The sequence below is a fragment of the Perna viridis genome, chromosome 1 (assembly GCF_037379345.1).
Source record: "Perna viridis isolate PV_CMFRI_1.1 ecotype Kerala chromosome 1, ASM3737934v1, whole genome shotgun sequence".
Taxonomy (NCBI): Eukaryota; Metazoa; Mollusca; class Bivalvia; order Mytilida; family Mytilidae; genus Perna; species Perna viridis.
In genome coordinates, this window is record NC_142445.1 from 1,610,968 (window position 1) to 1,627,473 (window position 16,506).

Sequence of the window (16,506 nt, forward strand, 5' to 3'; positions counted from 1 at the left end):
AGTATTTAAATACCATATTGGAATTTGCATATTATTAGGAATATATGTTTGAACAATAATTGTAGAAATGATGGCTATTAAAATTGGTGTTTTTTCAGTAAAACTTGGTCTCATGAATTGTCTGCAACTCTTCAACGACTTGCAGGATTGTTATGAAACTTAATGAAGTGTTTAATTACCAAATTGGAATTTGCATGTCATCAGGAATATATGTTTGAACAAAAATTGTAGAAATGATGACTGTAGGAACTCATCAAAATTTGGTCTGATGTATTGTCCAAAACTTGGTCTGATGTATTGTCCATAACTTGGTCTGATGAATTGACCGTAACTTGCAGGATGAAATTCAATGGAGTGTTAGATTACAATTTTGGGATGTGCATATTGTCAAGAATTTGTCATATTCTGTTAATGTGATGTCAACTGTTTGAAGTTTAACAGCAAGTGGTTAGTCTATCCACCATAAAAATTAGGTTCAATATGAGTCATATGTTCACATTCGTCCCCAAATGTACAGGGTTCAATAGGCTGTGGGGTTATATAGTCACACAGGGATAATTTTTTTCCACTTTATAGCGGAATTCTGCTAATTGAAATCCGGATTTTAAAATCTTTAAAACAGTGTAGTATTGTAGCTGGGAATCTGTATTTCATATCTTACTTTAGAGTTGTACTACTAAATACTTCTTGATTGTAATTATTAAGTTAGAACATGACCCTATGTACAATATAATGAATTACATTTCACAGTGAGAATATTCAAATGTGCTTTACTGGTGTTAAACTGTGGACAGTGCCTGAGTCTGCAGCCTGAGTATGAATGTGGTTGGTGTGGAGATCACTGCTCTCAGCAAAAACAATGCAACAGTAGTTGGCAGGACAGATCAGCTATCTGCAGTAATCCACAGATACTTAGAGTAACTACAATAAATCATGCTTTCCTTCACTTAACAGATGAGTTTGTCACATTTTATCAGAGCAAGGTTACAACCTTATAGATGATGATAATGTTTTTTTTTTTTTTTTTAAAGTCCTTGACTACTCTTACGAGTGTTGCAAGGAAGGAACCTAATAAGAAATATTTTCTCCCTATATACAGCTTGTATTTTAGACAGCAATCAAATTTTGGGGGTATATAGGAATTTCCTTGTCTGTCTGTCAGTTTACACATCTAATCAAACTTCTCATTAGTGCAACCCCCTCCTTAAATATTCAGTAGATTTTGATGTAATTTTATTGGAATTTTGGGCATCAAATGCAGATTTGCACAAAGGAAGAATATGTTTTACATATATTATAAAAATGCCTGCAAAGATAGATAATGCTTATGGATTTAACATGTGAAATACTTTGAAGGCAACACTCTTCCTGAACTGTTCAATGTGTTTTATTGAAATTTGTTTATAAGAAGTTAAACATGGTATGTACATGTATTTATATAAGTAATTAATGAGGCATGAGGCAGTATCCAACTTATGGGTAAAGTCCATTTGAAGAAAGGGATATTTTAGTTTTGAGCTTGGTCATAGTATTCTTAGTTTTATAATAGGAATGAAATGTCATTATTTTCTCAAAACTGGTATAGATTTTTCTTTTTTCTGAAGTTTTCACCATCAGTTGGACCAGCAGGAGGAAAGACAAATGTATCCATTAGTGGTATAAACCTTGGTAAAACAGCAACAGATATTCAATCAGGTGTGACAATAGCTGGAGTTAGATGTACTGTACTACCAGAACATTATCAACCTTCTTTCATGTAAGTATTAAGGATGACTGATGAGAATAATATAGCTAGCTTAAGCTGAAGTTAAACAAGTGGCTATAAAAATTCCCATGATTTGCCCTTACCATAAGGTTTTGGGTATAAAGATGAATTGGTCTGTATATTATTTGTCTTTCTTGGCATCTATTATTCAAATGATTTGAAGTGTGATCATCTATACCCCATGTGAACCTTTGTTCGTCATTATATTCCATGGGAACAGAGTTCAGGGGGTATATAGAAATCACTTTTTTTTTTGTCTGGTCCATTTCTTCTTTGTTCTGTTGACATAGGCATACCAAATTTGGCGCATGTGATGATGAGTTAGGTACACCTTTGAGCTCAAGTAAAAAATATTGGACTTTAATATTCATACCATGTATCACCTGATTCTGTCCTTACATGACTTTTCAACATACACAGCCAAATGTGCCACATATGGTAAACATATGGTAATCATTTGATATTTAACATGTGATGATTATCTATGTGATTCTCATATGTTAATTTTGGCTTTAAAACATATGGTAATTATATCTGTGAAAAGCACCTGATTATCATATAGTAAGTAATTATTTATTATAGTGACATGTGTACAAAATCAAACTAACAAACAATAATTTTAACATGAAATAAGATACACCCGGCCCACTGGACCTATAAGTCACTTAAATTAGCTTTATCTATATACAATTTCAAGCAAAGTAAAACAACAGAAAAAAAAATCATTTTGAGTAAATGAACTGTCTACGCTTACAATAAGCTTTTAAAATAAAATTTGAAGTTTGTCTGGGAAAATATTTCACAAGTTGAATTAACTGTTCACATTTTGGTAAGGTTTTGAAAGTATCAAGTCCATTTATGTTATTGACAAGCTCAGTTCTGATATCATTGTAAAAACAACATTCGGTCAAAAAGTGTATTTCATCTTCAATTACATTGTCAGTGTCACACAAACGACATATTCTTTGATGTTTGGGTTCACCTACATAGCGGCCTGTTTCGATCCTCAAAGGGAGAATTCCACATCTGAACTGTGCCATCATAGATCTCTCAGATTTCGATAAGTTCATTTTGACGTATGGTTCAATTTGGAAGAACGATTTAAACGTTTTGTAAGTCCTCAACTTTGGTGAGTTTTCATTCATATCAAACCACTCATGTGCGTACTTTTCAACAAGAGAGTCATTTACGGTGTTAAGATCACATACGAGTTTATTACTAAATTGATGATTGAGTCCAATGTCATTCATCACAGACTTTAAATCTGAGGACCAGTTATTGTTACATCTGTTATAGTCCCACAGAAACACTTGTTTACATAATCTGTCGTCAGGCATTTTCATAAGTCTATTCCAGTATCTAACCATATGTTGAAAATGTCTATGTCGTGATGGTAACCAACCCATATCTCCGATTATTGCCGATTTAGGTGCGAACTTGTGTACTCCTAAGAAGTATCTGATTGCTTTATTTTGAACATTGTCAATACAGTTGAAACCTTTAAATCCCCATATAGCAGCATTATAGTCAATAATCGGAGCCACACATGAGTAGAACAGTTTTTGAAAAGTACTAACTCCACAGTCCTTTAGCCCGTGCACTTTTGAGATTAGGGCCCCGAGGGCACGACCTCCAGCCTTAGCAAGATTATCGGCATTTGACTCGAATGTTTTCTTTTCATGAAATATCACGCCTAGATACTTATATTGTTCTGTTATTTGTAGCATATTATCACCAATTTTAAACTGGAAGGATGTAATAATCATCCGATAATGATATGATAACTGAAATATATCAATATCATATGCTGCTCAATTTATATGATCATCATATAATGCAACCAAATGATTCTCATGTGTGGCACATTTGCATATGTAACATTAAATGTTTTAGTTTTAGTGACTCAAGCCAGCATGAAGATATGTGGGTGACAAGGGGTATCCTTTGTGAACTTTTCTCACAGTATTTCTGCTTTATGTACTAGTTCTACTGAATTAAGGAACTCCAGATTTATTTCTTTATAATTACAATAAATGTCACAAATGTAAAATGGGGCTTTGCTACTTAATATCAGATGTCACTTTTATTCCTAACGAGCACCATTGAAAGTTTGAACTTCTGCACAGCGCATGGCTACTTGGGGATACTTGGTTTTTTTTTTTTTTTTTTCTCAAATACAAAATCAAAGGCAACAATGAGCTTGATATAGTCCCGTTACACGGTTGAACATCCATAACATTTATCTTACCTTTTTTAGTTTCGATTGAGATTATTGTTTGTTGTCTTCTGAATTTTGTGGTTCTAGTCTACCTACAAAAATTGGAACCCCACAAACAATAATGAAGCCTAGTAAATCTAAAACTTCTCACAGGTATCAGTATGACAAAGAGTAATCAAGGGAACCAAGATTTTAGTGGAAATAACAAAAAATGTAATCCAGGGACAAAGACCAGAAATGGGAAACAGACAAACAGAACAATGAACATAAAATAACCAAAATAATATGTACAAAGCAACAAAAGTAAATGAGCAACTCAGACTCCACTGAAAACTGGGAGTATGGATCTGGTGCAACATTAGGATGAAAGGAAAATTGACTATATGAAATGAAAGTCATCACATTTGTTGTATAATTTGGTCAATAGTTTTCTAATCAACTGAACTCATATGTTAAAATACAAGAAATAAGTCTTTGATTTTTTTTTCAGGTTTAAATGTGAGACAGAACCTACAGCCAAACCAAGCAGTGGCCCTGTACAAGTTATCATTGGAAAAAAATATACAGCTGTATCCCAGAATAACTTTACATTTGTGGTGTGTAAACCTAGTCTGTAGCTGTTGTTTTACAGCAAATGCATAGCAGAAGTAGATTTAAGGATTTGTATTTTTGTTTGAATTTAAATTTTATTTTTAATATGAAATACAATGTTGTACTTCCCACTTAATCTGCACTAAACATAGGTCCAGGTTGCTTAGATACCTTAATTATGGAACCAGAAATAAATTATATCAAAATGTAATTGATAGACTCTGTTCTGAATTAAAGGTCAATTGAGAAGGACAATAAAGTTTGACCCTTGATTTAAATGGATCACTTACGCTGAAACATACATATATGTTATAAATTTTGTCTACATGATTAATGTTTATTGTTAGGAGCCTCAGGTTTTGTTTTTGACTCCCACAATGGGTCCACGATCTGGTGGTACAATGATTACTATTGGAGGAACAGACCTTAACGCTGGCACCAGTGTAACAGTATCTGTTGGTGGTAGTTCTTGTCAGGTCAAACAGTAAGTTCACACACTGTAGATTGATTCCATTGACCAAGTAGATCTTCTGCATTTTTTTGAGAGGGGAATTAATAGTCTTTGTTTAATACGAAAATCAAGGATTTTATAGTAGACTGTAAAAATCCTCATGTAATTTAATTTAATTTTTTGTTAATTCATAGATGCCAACATTTTTATGAATATTTCAGGTAGAATATTTGATCTTACAGTCAACAGTCTATATCTATGGATTTCCAATTGTTCCATGCCATTTCTGGTTTAGAAAACATACTCCAATCGCTAAGAAGTTTAGCAGAACCTTTGAAATAAGCACAATAGGAATTTTGATCATACAGTGTGTTAAAATCTCCCGAAAAGTTATTGATCTCTGAGGATAAATCTTATTGTTGCTGGATAGTGAACAGAATGCGTTTTCATACCAGATTATTTGAGATTTCAATTTCAATTTCAATATGATGACTGACAAAAGTGTCAAATTACGGATGACTAATTTTTTTCTAATGATTGGATCAAAAAGGAGTTATATCTATGTTAATTTTCAAATCATAGCATGAAATAATTCTGCAGAGTCAAACGGTCAAAGTCATAATTTTTTTCATTTTACGGTAATAGAAATGTAGAAATTGTGATAGATATTTTTTCTGTATGTCAGTGAACCCTTATTATTCCTTCAATATTTATTTTAGTGTATCACTTAACACCCTTTCCTGTAAGACGAGCCCCCAGACAGGACCTGAGGATAGCTCTGAGATTGAAGTCAGTTTTGGAGGTTATACTAGGCTGATGCAACCAAAGTTTTCATACATGGATGATCCTGAAATCTCAGAAATTTCTCCTAAAAAAAGTATTCTCAGGTAAATTGTCATATTCTCTTCTTATTTTCCTATCATGAATTCTTTCCTAAATCATTTTTTTTATAATTTGGTTTCTATGACATTATTAATTTCAGTTAGTGTTCTTTTTCAGGGGAGGGACTAAGGTGGTAGTTAAAGGAACCAGGTTGAATATTGTACAGAGAGCTGAATTCTTTATAGAAGTTGGGAACCAGAAATTTTCAACAGTAAGTTAAGTCTCATGCACGTTTTTTTTATTATTTGTAGGGTACCTATTTTCGTGTTTTTTTTTGTTAGTACCAAGAACCTGAAATTTAAGTACCGAATAAAGTGTTTATTAGTGATAGGGGTGTCCTTCCTTTGATCTTTACTTCCTTCTTTCCTTTTGTTACAGTGAGGGATACCCATCTCTTATCCATTACTTCTACACTACTGAATGAAATTTATTGAAACTTTCACAGAATTTTCATTACATATTATGCACCTCCTATTTTAGAATTTGATCCAAATCAGTATGAAAGACAAAGAGTGTATGTTATCAAAGGGATGTATTAAGGTAATGAGCATGGCTCATAGTTATTCTAAAAATAACCACAAAAAAAACCACGGTATGTCATCTGTTTTAATGTAATGCTGTTGTGGTTTCTGAGGGGTTTTTTTTTGTTTACAGGTAAGCAGTTCCATGGTATATTGATTATGTTGATGAACTTTAATATGACCTTTGATCTTAGATGTTATGCTATTGCATTGTCCAGTATATATAATAACACTTGTCATGTTTACATTTGTTTTGGAAATAACATGATTATGATAATCATTCTCATCAAGAATGTGTATTTTTTATTTAGATATGTGATGCCAATAATATAGGAATTGCTCACTGGTTGACATGTAAAACACCAAAACTTAATGTAGACCCACAGAATGTCACACTAACCAACCCCAAAGCTGTCCATTATGGGTTTAACCTCGATGGAGTTAAGACATACCGTAACCTCTCTCTGAGTAAAGGAATGATGGAGTATTATCCTGATCCTGAAGTAGATATGTTTGACACAGAGAACCAGGAAGTTAAATATAAAGCTGGAAAACCTCTTGTTATTAAGGTATATTAGAGTTTTATTATTTCCATATATTTTGTAGTATAGATTAAAATACAACAAAGACTTTAAAATGTTCAAGTAGAAGTGTTGCTTTAAAACTGTGAAGTTAACATTATTAAATTCATTTACTTTTCTACCTTAATATACATATAATGTGCTGATGAGAATACCCTAAGGTTTGTGTCCTTTGAGTCAAAAAATTAGATAAACATGACTTGTCAAATTTCAGTATTCCTCTTTAAGTTTGTACCCTCGTTCAATAGCTAAAAACATTTAATTGTATTCTGCATCATTCAAGAGTTTTGACTGTTCATTTCAGGGTCACTTCCAAGGTATACAGCAAGTGATTATGACATAAAGTTTTGACTGTTCATTTCAGGGTCACTTCCAAGGTATACAACAGCTTGTTATGACATAAAGTCTTGACTGTTCATTTCATGGTCACTTCCAAGATATACAGCAGCTGATTATGGCATAAAGTTTTGACTGTTCATTTTGGGGTCACTTCCAAGATAAACAACAGCTGATTATGGCATAAAGTTTTGACTGTTCATTTTGGGGTCACTTCCAAGATATACAACAGCTGATTATGACATAAAGTTTTGACTGTTCATTTCAGGGTCACTTCCAAGATATACAGCAGCTGATTATGGCATAAAGTTTTGACTGTTCATTTCACGGTCACTTCCATGGTTTACAACAGCTGATTATGACATAAAGTTTTGACTGTTCATTTCGGGGTCACTTCTAAGATATACTGCAGCTGATTATGACATAAAGTCTTGACTGTTCATTTCAGGGTCACTTCTAAGATATACAGCAGCTGATTATGGCATAAAGTTTTGACTGTTCATTTCACGGCCACTTCCAAGATATACAGCAGCTGATTATGACATGAAGTTTTGACTGTTCATTTCAGGGTCACTTCCAAGATATACAGCAGCTGATTATGACATGAAGTTTTGACTGTTCATTTCAGGGTCACTTCCAAGATATACAGCAGCTGATTATGACATGAAGTTTTGACTGTTCATTTCAGGGTCACTTCCAAGGTATACAACAGCTGGTTATGACATAAAGTCTTGACTGTTCATTTCATGGTCACTTCCAAGATATACAGCAGCTGATTATGACATGAAGTTTTGACTGTTCATTTCAAGGTCACTTCCAACATATACAGCAGCTGATTATGACATAAAGTTTTGACTGTTCATTTCAAGGTCACTTCCAAGATATACAGCAGCTGATTATGACATGAAGTTTTGACTGTTTATTTCAGGGTCACTTCCAAGATATACAGCAGCTGATTGTGGCATGAAGTTTTGACTGTTTATTTCAGGGTAACTTTCAGGGTATACAACAGCTGATTATCCAGGATCTGAAGGTATTTGTTGGGAAGTCTCTTTGTGAAGATAAGGAAGCTACGGACCTCACAGTTAACTGTACTCCTCCTGCTAAAGCCAATGGATTAGATAGTAATGGCAATGCTGAGGTTTATGTAAGTATTATAGATAATTAGATTCAACCAGCATAGAACACACTAAATTATAAAGCAAGGTTGGAGCAAGCTTGAAAGATATTGATGCTCTAGTATTGCTATGAAATATAAAGACAATACTAATATAAGCTGTACTCTAATCATAAAAGTTTTGATTACAGTTTGTTAAGGTCAGAAATGTAAATAAGTGTTAATTGAAGAAGTTCACAGTCATACTATTAAAGGGAAGGCAAAGTTATGGCATATTAAGACTGTTGATTTTCTTATGAAGTATTTTTTTACATAGAAGATCCTACACATGGATATCTGAATAAAATATTTTGAATCAAGAGTATTGCTGAATATTGACAGTCACTTTGACTGCTTACTGTGAAATACAGGCCCATAGTTTAGGTAGGTTTGGAATCAAAATAGCAAAAGAGCATGAAAACTCTAAAAAAAACATCAAGCTTAATTTGGTGAAGTACTATTAAAAGTTGAAACAATTTTGTCCTAATACCCCTCTAAAAGATTACTGGCTAAAGGGCCCGAAAAGTGCATATTTCTGTTTTATTTCACAGATAAAACTAGGAAACTACCGCAAGAAGTTAGGGTACCTGAGTTACTTTGAGCCTGAATCAGCAGACAAACCTATAGCTCTCGGTATTATCCTTGGTGTGGTCATCCCCATAATTGCTATCATTTTACTGCTAGCATTCTGTATCATAAAGAGACAGAGGAAGAATGGACCAACTAAGAATGCTATACCTGATATGCTGAAGGATTACGATACAGTGAAGGAGGAGGAAGATATAGGACTGCTCTCTGTCAAGGCTGATCTTAATGGCCAGATTCCTAATAATGGTAACTATCTCAATCTTCTTTACCTCCTTCAAGGCTGACCTCTTTGGCCAGATTCTTAATAATGGTAACTACCTCAATCCTTTAATACCTCCTTCAAGGCTGCTCTTAATAGCCAGATTCCTAATAATTGTGACTACCTCAATCTTCTTTATCTTCTTTAAGGCTGACCTCAGTGGTCAGATTCTTAATAATGGGAACTACCTCAATCCTTACCTCTTCCAAAGCTGATCTTAACGGCAAATTACTAACAATCGGAAGAATGATAACCTCAATCATTCTTACTCTCTCCACCTCAGGTAGTTTAAACAACCTCTATCTCTCCAATATCTAGTGATGACATGTCAATCCATTGTTATAGTCAGTTCAACTCTCTTGTGAGCTGTTGCTTGATTGATAAGTAGTGCAAGGTAAAGGACTAACTTGATATCTCACGTTATCAGCTAATGATCATTAGAACAGTTGTCTGAACTATTTTGTACACATCAGACAGAAGGTGATACATTTCATGTTAAAATCCACAAAATTCACTGTTACTTATTATTCAGAAAGGTTACAGACCATGTATTCAGACTTTAGTATTTGGTTATTGCATTTTTAAGACAAAAATTATATTGATAGAGGTCTCACTAACCATTTCTAACATTTCCATTACTTTACATGTTAAAAAAGTATTTTTCAAAGTTTACTTGTGAATTGGCAGAATAAATGACATCTTTAAAGTTGTGAAGCTTGGAAAATAAGGCTTTCAAAATCATTATGCTAATGGTACGATGATTGTAGAAATTCTTTACAAAATTTACTTGAATAAATAATACTGAAAATCCACATTTTTACCTGTTCTGCTAACTGACAGCATGGAGGCAAATTACTCACACATATAAGCAATATTCATACACTTTTGTAGTAAATTACAAATATGATTTTAAAGTACAAATTCTCAGCTTTATTTTGACTACCTTTAATCAGAAAACATACAAATAATGCACTGACAATGCATAGATCTAGGTTCAGTGTGTTTTTGGTACTACATAGGGGGTGGCCATTTGACCCAGAAGTGGTTAGTGAGACCAGAATACAGAATTGGGTCTCACTAACCACTTCTAACGTTTCCATTACTTTACATGTTAAAAAAGTAATTTTCAAAGTTTCACTTTTTAATTCCCAGGACAAATGACATTTTAAAGTTGCATACTGTTGCAAAGCTGGGAAAATAAGGCTTCCAAAATCATTATGCTAATGGTACGATGATTGTAGAAATTCTTCACAAAATTTACTTGAATAAATAATACTGAAAATCCACATTTTTACCTGTTCTGCTAACTGACAGCATTGAGGCAAATTACCCACACATGTAAACAATATTCATACACTTTTGTAGTAAATTACATGTATGATTTTGAAGTACACATTCTCAGCTTTATTTTGACTACTTTTAATCATAATACACACAAATAATGCACTTACAATGCATATGTCTAGATTCAGTGTGTTTTTAGTACTACATAGGGGGGTCACCCTTTGACCCGGAAGTGGTTAGTGAGACCTTGGCACTTCAGAATAGTTATCATTCTTGATTTCATTAGATACAGAGGGAAATGAATGTATGAATTTTTAAAAATACAAATGTGTATACAGATTGTAGGTGTTGACCAACAAAGCATGGTTTGTTCATTGGGTGTTTTTTTGTATCACCTGAACTTTATATGTGTTGTTATTAGTGGTAGCATCGGATAAACTGATGAAATATTATGACAGATATTTATTTGTATTTGTAGATACAGGTCCCTACATAACAGAGCTGTTATCTCGTATCCCTGATGAAAGTATGAAACAGAAGATCTCCACATTCCTCATTGCTAGGAGTCAGATGGACATAGGAGAAGTTCTGGCCAAAGGTTTGTGTCATGTCACTGTTTTAATAATCAAATACATGAGAAGGTTTAGAAAGTAATAGTATTTGTTACTGTGTGACAGTGATTACATTGCATACTTAGGCAGTGGTTTAGTTATCATTTATTATAAGACATAGTTACAGACATAGTACAGATTTTTCACACATACTTTAGAGGCATTTAAAAAGTAAAGCTTTGAAGGAGAGTGGGGTATACAGTTTTACCCTTGTCCTTTAGTCCATGTTTCCATCCGTATCAATTTTTTCCATCACAGTTTTCTTAGCAGCTTGAAATTTGAACACATTCTTCCCATAGGTATGCAAGATGGTGGGATCCTTTTTCAGATAAATTTGACAACAACTTCATGTTTACCTAGAACTTTGTTTATTTTCCTTATATTGTGATTGACGGGAGGGTATCACTAGTGAGCCATTAATCATAGATTTATTGTTTTAAAGAACCAAATCAAAAAAATGTAAGATACTATGAACTTAATTTTATAGAAAATGTCAGAATTTAGATTGTAGATTTTTAATGACATATTTCTTTGCAGGTTTCTATGGTAACACCTACAAAGCTGAATATAAAATATCTGCTGATAAGGATCCATCTCAAGTTACCATTAAAGTCTTACAAGGTAAGGAGAAAAACAATAATCTTTTTAATTTGCAAAAGATTTTATTTGGTGGTATGGGTTCATTAATTGTTTTGACTTGTGTCTTTAATATATGGACTGGATTTTATAGCTAGAATAAAAGTTATAGAGGAGGTTATGTTTTGTGAACAGGTTTCCATACAGACACTGATTCTATTGATAACTTTGTACAACACATGGTGACATACGGAGATTTACAACACTACGCACTAGTGCCTTACCTTGGGGTCTGTCTGGGAGCTGTTGAGGACCCAATTCTAGTCTCATCATATACCTCATGTACTGATCTCAAAACATATGTTAAAGATGTTACTAAGGTGAGTTTACAGTAAGTGAGAAAGTTGAGTCTACTTAGTGAGTTTTAGCATACAGTAAATGTGGGCCAATAAGTGAGAAAGTTTAGTCTACTTAGTGAGTTATAACAGTAAGTGAGTGAAATTATTGAATAAGTTGAGACTGAGTGAGATATTGTGGAGTTGAAAATATGGATCTAATGAATATTTTTACTTTCTTTAGTAGAACTTGTTCATGTCAGCATTGAAGTTGGGAAATTCATAAAGGAAGATTGGACTTAAAATTGTTTTATTTCAATTCCAAGGGGTATCATTTTAAGTAGCAGATAAAAAATTGACCTACACTAACCCCTTGCCTGTTCCAAAAATTGATTAAATTCCTGCAAACTTAATTAAAGTAATGATAAATTTCAAAATTAAATAATTATCCCACAACACAAGTAAACTGTATGTTTAATTACAGAATTTAACAGTATCAGACATACTAGAGATGTCACAACAAATAGCTGATACAATGGTGTATTTACAGAGCTTAGATTTAGTTCATGGTAATCTAGCTGCCAGAAATTGTTTGTAAGTAGGTTTAATAGTTCAATTCATCCATATATGTCATTTGGTGTTTAGAAATCAAAAGAAAGAGGCTGATCCAGGCACTCCTTTGAAGAATTGCTTATGTTTGAATATTAATACCAAGATTGATACTGAAACAGCTTTCAAGACAAATTAATACTTACAATCAACATGACTGTTCATGATAACTAGTATGTATCTAGTCAGTATCATAAATAATTAGTATGTATCTAGTCAGTATCATAAATAATTAGTATGTATCTAGTCAGTATCATAAAAATAACTAGTATGTATCTGGTCAGTATCATAAATAACTAGTATGTATCTAGTCAGTATCATAAATAATTAGTATGTATCTAGTCAGTATCATAAAAATAACTAGTATGTATCTAGTCAGTATCATAAATATAACTAGTATGTATCTGGTCAGTATCATAAATAATTAGTATGTATCTAGTCAGTATCATAAATAACTAGTATGTATCTAGTCAGTATCATAAAAATAACTAGTATGTATCTAGTCAGTATCATAAATATAACTAGTATGTATCTGGTCAGTATCATAAATAATTAGTATGTATCTAGTCAGTATCATAAATAACTAGTATGTATCTAGTCAGGATCATAAATATAACTAGTATGTATCTAGTCAGTATCATAAATAACTAGTATGTATCTAGTCAGGATCATAAATAACTAGTATGTATCTAGTCAGGATCATAAATATAACTAGTATGTATCTAGTCAGTATCATAAATAACTAGTATGTATCTAGTCAGGATCATAAATATAACTAGTATGTATCTAGTCAGTATCATAAATAACTAGTATGTATCTGGTCAGTATCATAAATAACTAGTATGTATCTAGTCAGGATCATAAATAACTAGTATGTATCTAGTCAGGATCATAAATAACTAGTATGTATCTAGTCAGGATCATAAATATAACTAGTATGTATCTGGTCAGTATCATAAATAACTAGTATGTATCTGGTCAGTATCATAAATAACTAGTATGTATCTAGTCAGGATCATAAATAACTAGTATGTATCTAGTCAGGATCATAAATATAACTAGTATGTATCTAGTCAGGATCATAAATAACTAACATTTCAGATTAACAGAGAATAACAAAGTACAGTTAACAGATTATGGTTACACACAGTTATTTACATCTGAGTTTTATTCTATGGAGGATGATAAACGTCAACAAATAGTTAAATGGATAGCACCAGAATGTCTGGATAACTTCCAGTTTACTACATCCTCTGATATTGTAAGTCAATAATGTGTACATACACTTTACACTGTGTATAACTGTAGAGACAGTTCCTACGTATGAGATATGAAATACTTATTTGTTCCTTCACTTAAATATATGCAATAAGTTCACCTAAAATTTTACATTCACATCCATGAAAAAACTAAAACAGTATGTTGAATGAGAAATAGTCATGAACATCATATTTACATGACATCATGTTACATTCATTTACATTACAGCAAATACACAATTTGATGGAAAATGTCCAGTTTTCTGCTAAACAGAGAGGGATTATTTTAAAGATGAATATAATACATAAATATTTTGATTAACTTGCTGATAAAACTTGAACCAAAATTTAAAGAAGATAAGATTTGTGTAGATATGATCGCCACTGTTGTATTTCAGTGGTCTTTTGGTATAGTGCTATGGGAGTTGTTAACAAGGGGCGTAACTCCTTATCCAGATGTGGAACCGAAGAATATTAAGAGTTATTTGAATGGAGGCAAAAGATTAAAGAAACCTAGACAATGTCCTGAGTCTCTGTAAGTATTTTATAATTAAATGAACTTAGTTATTCGGAAAATATGTGGTGGTTTTTCAGATACTTTTTATTACACTTTTGTACAGACACTTATTGTACACCTGTTGTACAGACAACTATTGTACAGACACCTGTTGTACTGACACCTATTGTATAAAGTAATGTTGCATGGAATATCAAAGTTATAAAGCAACTGTTCCAAAAAATACTTTCTTAGTGGTAGCACAGGTCACACAGGTCAAGTCTTTCCCAAGCCTTTCAAACTGGTTTATAGAGTATTTACTGCTTTGTAAGGGTTCTGATTTATGTGTATGAGTAAGGTGGCACAGCTTCCTGCCAGTTATTGCTTCTGAAAGCTAGTACAATAAAATTTGGATGAGCAGACCAGTGCAAAGCAGGGTGTGTTTGATGGATCCAACATTCTTATCCTTAATGGTATGAAATGTTAGACTACAGTCAATCAAAACAAAACATGAAATTATGGTTTTTGTTACAGGTACTTGTTGATGTTACAGTGCTGGACTGAAGTAGCTAATGATAGACCAACATTCCATGATATCCTCTCTGAAATCAAGAAATTCATATCTAAAGAAGAATCTAATGATATTACTCAACCCTTATCCACTAAAATAGAACCTGGAGGTTCATCTGAGTACTTAGAGGTTGTTGGATAACTTTGAACACAAGTGTCAAATTGACAAGGTGTTGTGACAATCAGTAAGGGGAGATAACTCATAGAAGATGATTGAAGGGAAACAATTGACATTTAAGTCTGTGTTCTAGCTACTAATTGTGCCATTTTTTACCCGCAAACTAATTGATGATTATTGTACTTTTAAAGAACATTATGATGCAATATTTTTTAAACATTTTACTGTTTTTATTATTAATATTTAAGTTTATCATCAATATTGAAGTCTATGCATTAAATTTATTCAGTATTCATTTTTGAATTTGAATTGCTTTTTTTAACACATACATTGAACAATACCTTGCCTGTATCTCTTCCATTTGTGAGTCATTAAATGACTAATCCCTTGAGTCAGGATTTATCAATTATTTATGTAGATACAATAATCTCAACTCCAAAATCTACCCTGCCAGTTTATGTAGATACAGATATCTCAACTCAAGAATCAACTTTGCCAGTTTGTTGCCTTTAGAAACAACTTCATAGAGTATTGCTACATGTAGACAAAGTATAAATAATGTCTGCATGTGGTATGACCCAAGGGGGTTAAAAGCCAGAGTAATAAAGATGGGGTACTTATACATATTTTTGCATTTAAAGAATCTCATTTTTTTTTTTTTTTATTTAAATGGTCGTTTTTATGCATATCCTTTGACTTGTTAACATTTTACATTTTGTGATATAATCTATTTATCTTGTTTCTTTTACACAATATATCTTTGATGGAATATTTTGTTTATTAAAATTGAGATAAATTTTGTACCAATATCTTAAGTGATACAAGCTGAAGTCAGTGGTAAAAAAAACTTGACAATTCAGGCATTAATACTTAGTCCATATCTTTGGGACCAGATCATTCCTTTAATTAATTTGATGCTAGTACATTAATGTTTAACTCAATAGGTCTATGCAGGCATGCTGTATTATACAGTTTGATAAGTGTCCTCTTTAATACTTCGTCCCTGTAAATGGTGCTTTATTTATTTTTACTTAATACATGCATTAACACATTTAAGTATTTGTAGTATGCCATTTTTTAATTTTGTTACCAAGTTTTTTTATTGCAGTATTTGATGTTTTATATCATTGATATGTGATGGAACCTGACCTTTTGTGTGTATTTTAGTGTCATTTCTCTCCAAGAGAGTTCTGTGTTGTGTAATATTTAAGTGTTGCGCTTTTGTATATTTTACTTGATATTTATATTAATGTAATGATAGGAGCTTAAAATGACAATAAATGCTTTTATGTTAAGGTGT

At 32.5% G+C, this 16,506-nt stretch overlaps 1 protein-coding gene across 7 annotated transcripts in view; it reads left to right on the top strand.

Moving 5' to 3' along the window:
- Positions 1-16,501, top strand: part of LOC148626797 (plexin-A2-like) — a 64,513-nt gene extending 48,012 nt beyond the window's left edge. For all 7 annotated transcript variants that reach the window (XM_088592277.1, XM_088592777.1, XM_088592363.1 and 4 more), the window contains 16 exons: positions 751-917; positions 1,605-1,756; positions 4,474-4,579; positions 4,922-5,058; positions 5,745-5,912; positions 6,025-6,118; positions 6,740-6,997; positions 8,334-8,492; positions 9,053-9,335; positions 11,111-11,230; positions 11,781-11,864; positions 12,015-12,199; positions 12,639-12,748; positions 13,865-14,024; positions 14,421-14,557; positions 15,053-16,501. In XM_088592277.1, the coding sequence (XP_088448403.1) occupies positions 751-917; positions 1,605-1,756; positions 4,474-4,579; positions 4,922-5,058; positions 5,745-5,912; positions 6,025-6,118; positions 6,740-6,997; positions 8,334-8,492; positions 9,053-9,335; positions 11,111-11,230; positions 11,781-11,864; positions 12,015-12,199; positions 12,639-12,748; positions 13,865-14,024; positions 14,421-14,557; positions 15,053-15,230 (2,498 nt within the window). In that variant the 3' untranslated portion in view covers positions 15,231-16,501. The remainder of the gene's footprint in view (positions 1-750; positions 918-1,604; positions 1,757-4,473; positions 4,580-4,921; positions 5,059-5,744; positions 5,913-6,024; positions 6,119-6,739; positions 6,998-8,333; positions 8,493-9,052; positions 9,336-11,110; positions 11,231-11,780; positions 11,865-12,014; positions 12,200-12,638; positions 12,749-13,864; positions 14,025-14,420; positions 14,558-15,052) is intronic.
- The last annotated feature ends 5 nt before the right edge of the window (positions 16,502-16,506 follow it).